Source organism: Haliaeetus leucocephalus, unplaced genomic scaffold (assembly GCF_000737465.1).
Source record: "Haliaeetus leucocephalus isolate CR32 unplaced genomic scaffold, Haliaeetus_leucocephalus-4.0 Scaffold157, whole genome shotgun sequence".
NCBI lineage: Eukaryota > Metazoa > Chordata > Aves > Accipitriformes > Accipitridae > Haliaeetus > Haliaeetus leucocephalus.
In genome coordinates, this window is record NW_010972593.1 from 1,166,386 (window position 1) to 1,166,739 (window position 354).

At 64.7% G+C, this 354-nt stretch overlaps 2 protein-coding genes across 3 annotated transcripts in view; one reads left to right on the forward strand and one right to left on the reverse strand.

Annotated features, from left to right (window-relative positions):
- Positions 1–354, reverse strand: part of UHRF1 (ubiquitin-like with PHD and ring finger domains 1) — a 31,619-nt gene that overhangs the window by 12,246 nt on the left and 19,019 nt on the right. For both annotated transcript variants that reach the window (XM_010562248.1, XM_010562246.1), the window contains exon 6: positions 76–238. In XM_010562248.1, the coding sequence (XP_010560550.1) occupies positions 76–228 (153 nt within the window). In that variant the 5' untranslated portion in view covers positions 229–238. The remainder of the gene's footprint in view (positions 1–75; positions 239–354) is intronic.
- The window catches only part of LOC104828568 (perilipin-3-like), an 18,594-nt gene continuing 18,466 nt past the window's right edge, over positions 227–354 (forward strand). Inside the window, exon 1 of the mRNA XM_010562313.1 lies at positions 227–281. Coding sequence (XP_010560615.1) covers positions 227–281 — 55 coding nt within the window. The remainder of the gene's footprint in view (positions 282–354) is intronic.

Consider the following 354-nt stretch of genomic DNA (forward strand, 5'->3'; position numbering starts at 1 on the left):
CCCCCGCCGCTGAGGGGCTGGGGCTGTCAAATGTGTGTCCGTGTCCCCGTCCCCCCCCCACCGCCGCGTCGGTACCTGCTTGCCCCGGTAGAAGAGACGTTGCCGGTGAGGCTCGACACCGAAAACCTCGTGTATCCGTAAGCGCAGCCCCTCCACCTTGGTAAGTTTAGAGAGCGAATCCACGCGGTGGGTCTCCTTCCCGTCCATGGTGCGCACCTGGATCCACATGGCGCCGGTCCTGTATCCCCCCGGGAAGAGAACGAACGAGCGTTTAAACGAAGGTACCCGAGGAATCCGGTCCGCCGGGTACCGTATCAATGAGACCGCTCAACCTACCGCGCCGTCCCGGCCCCG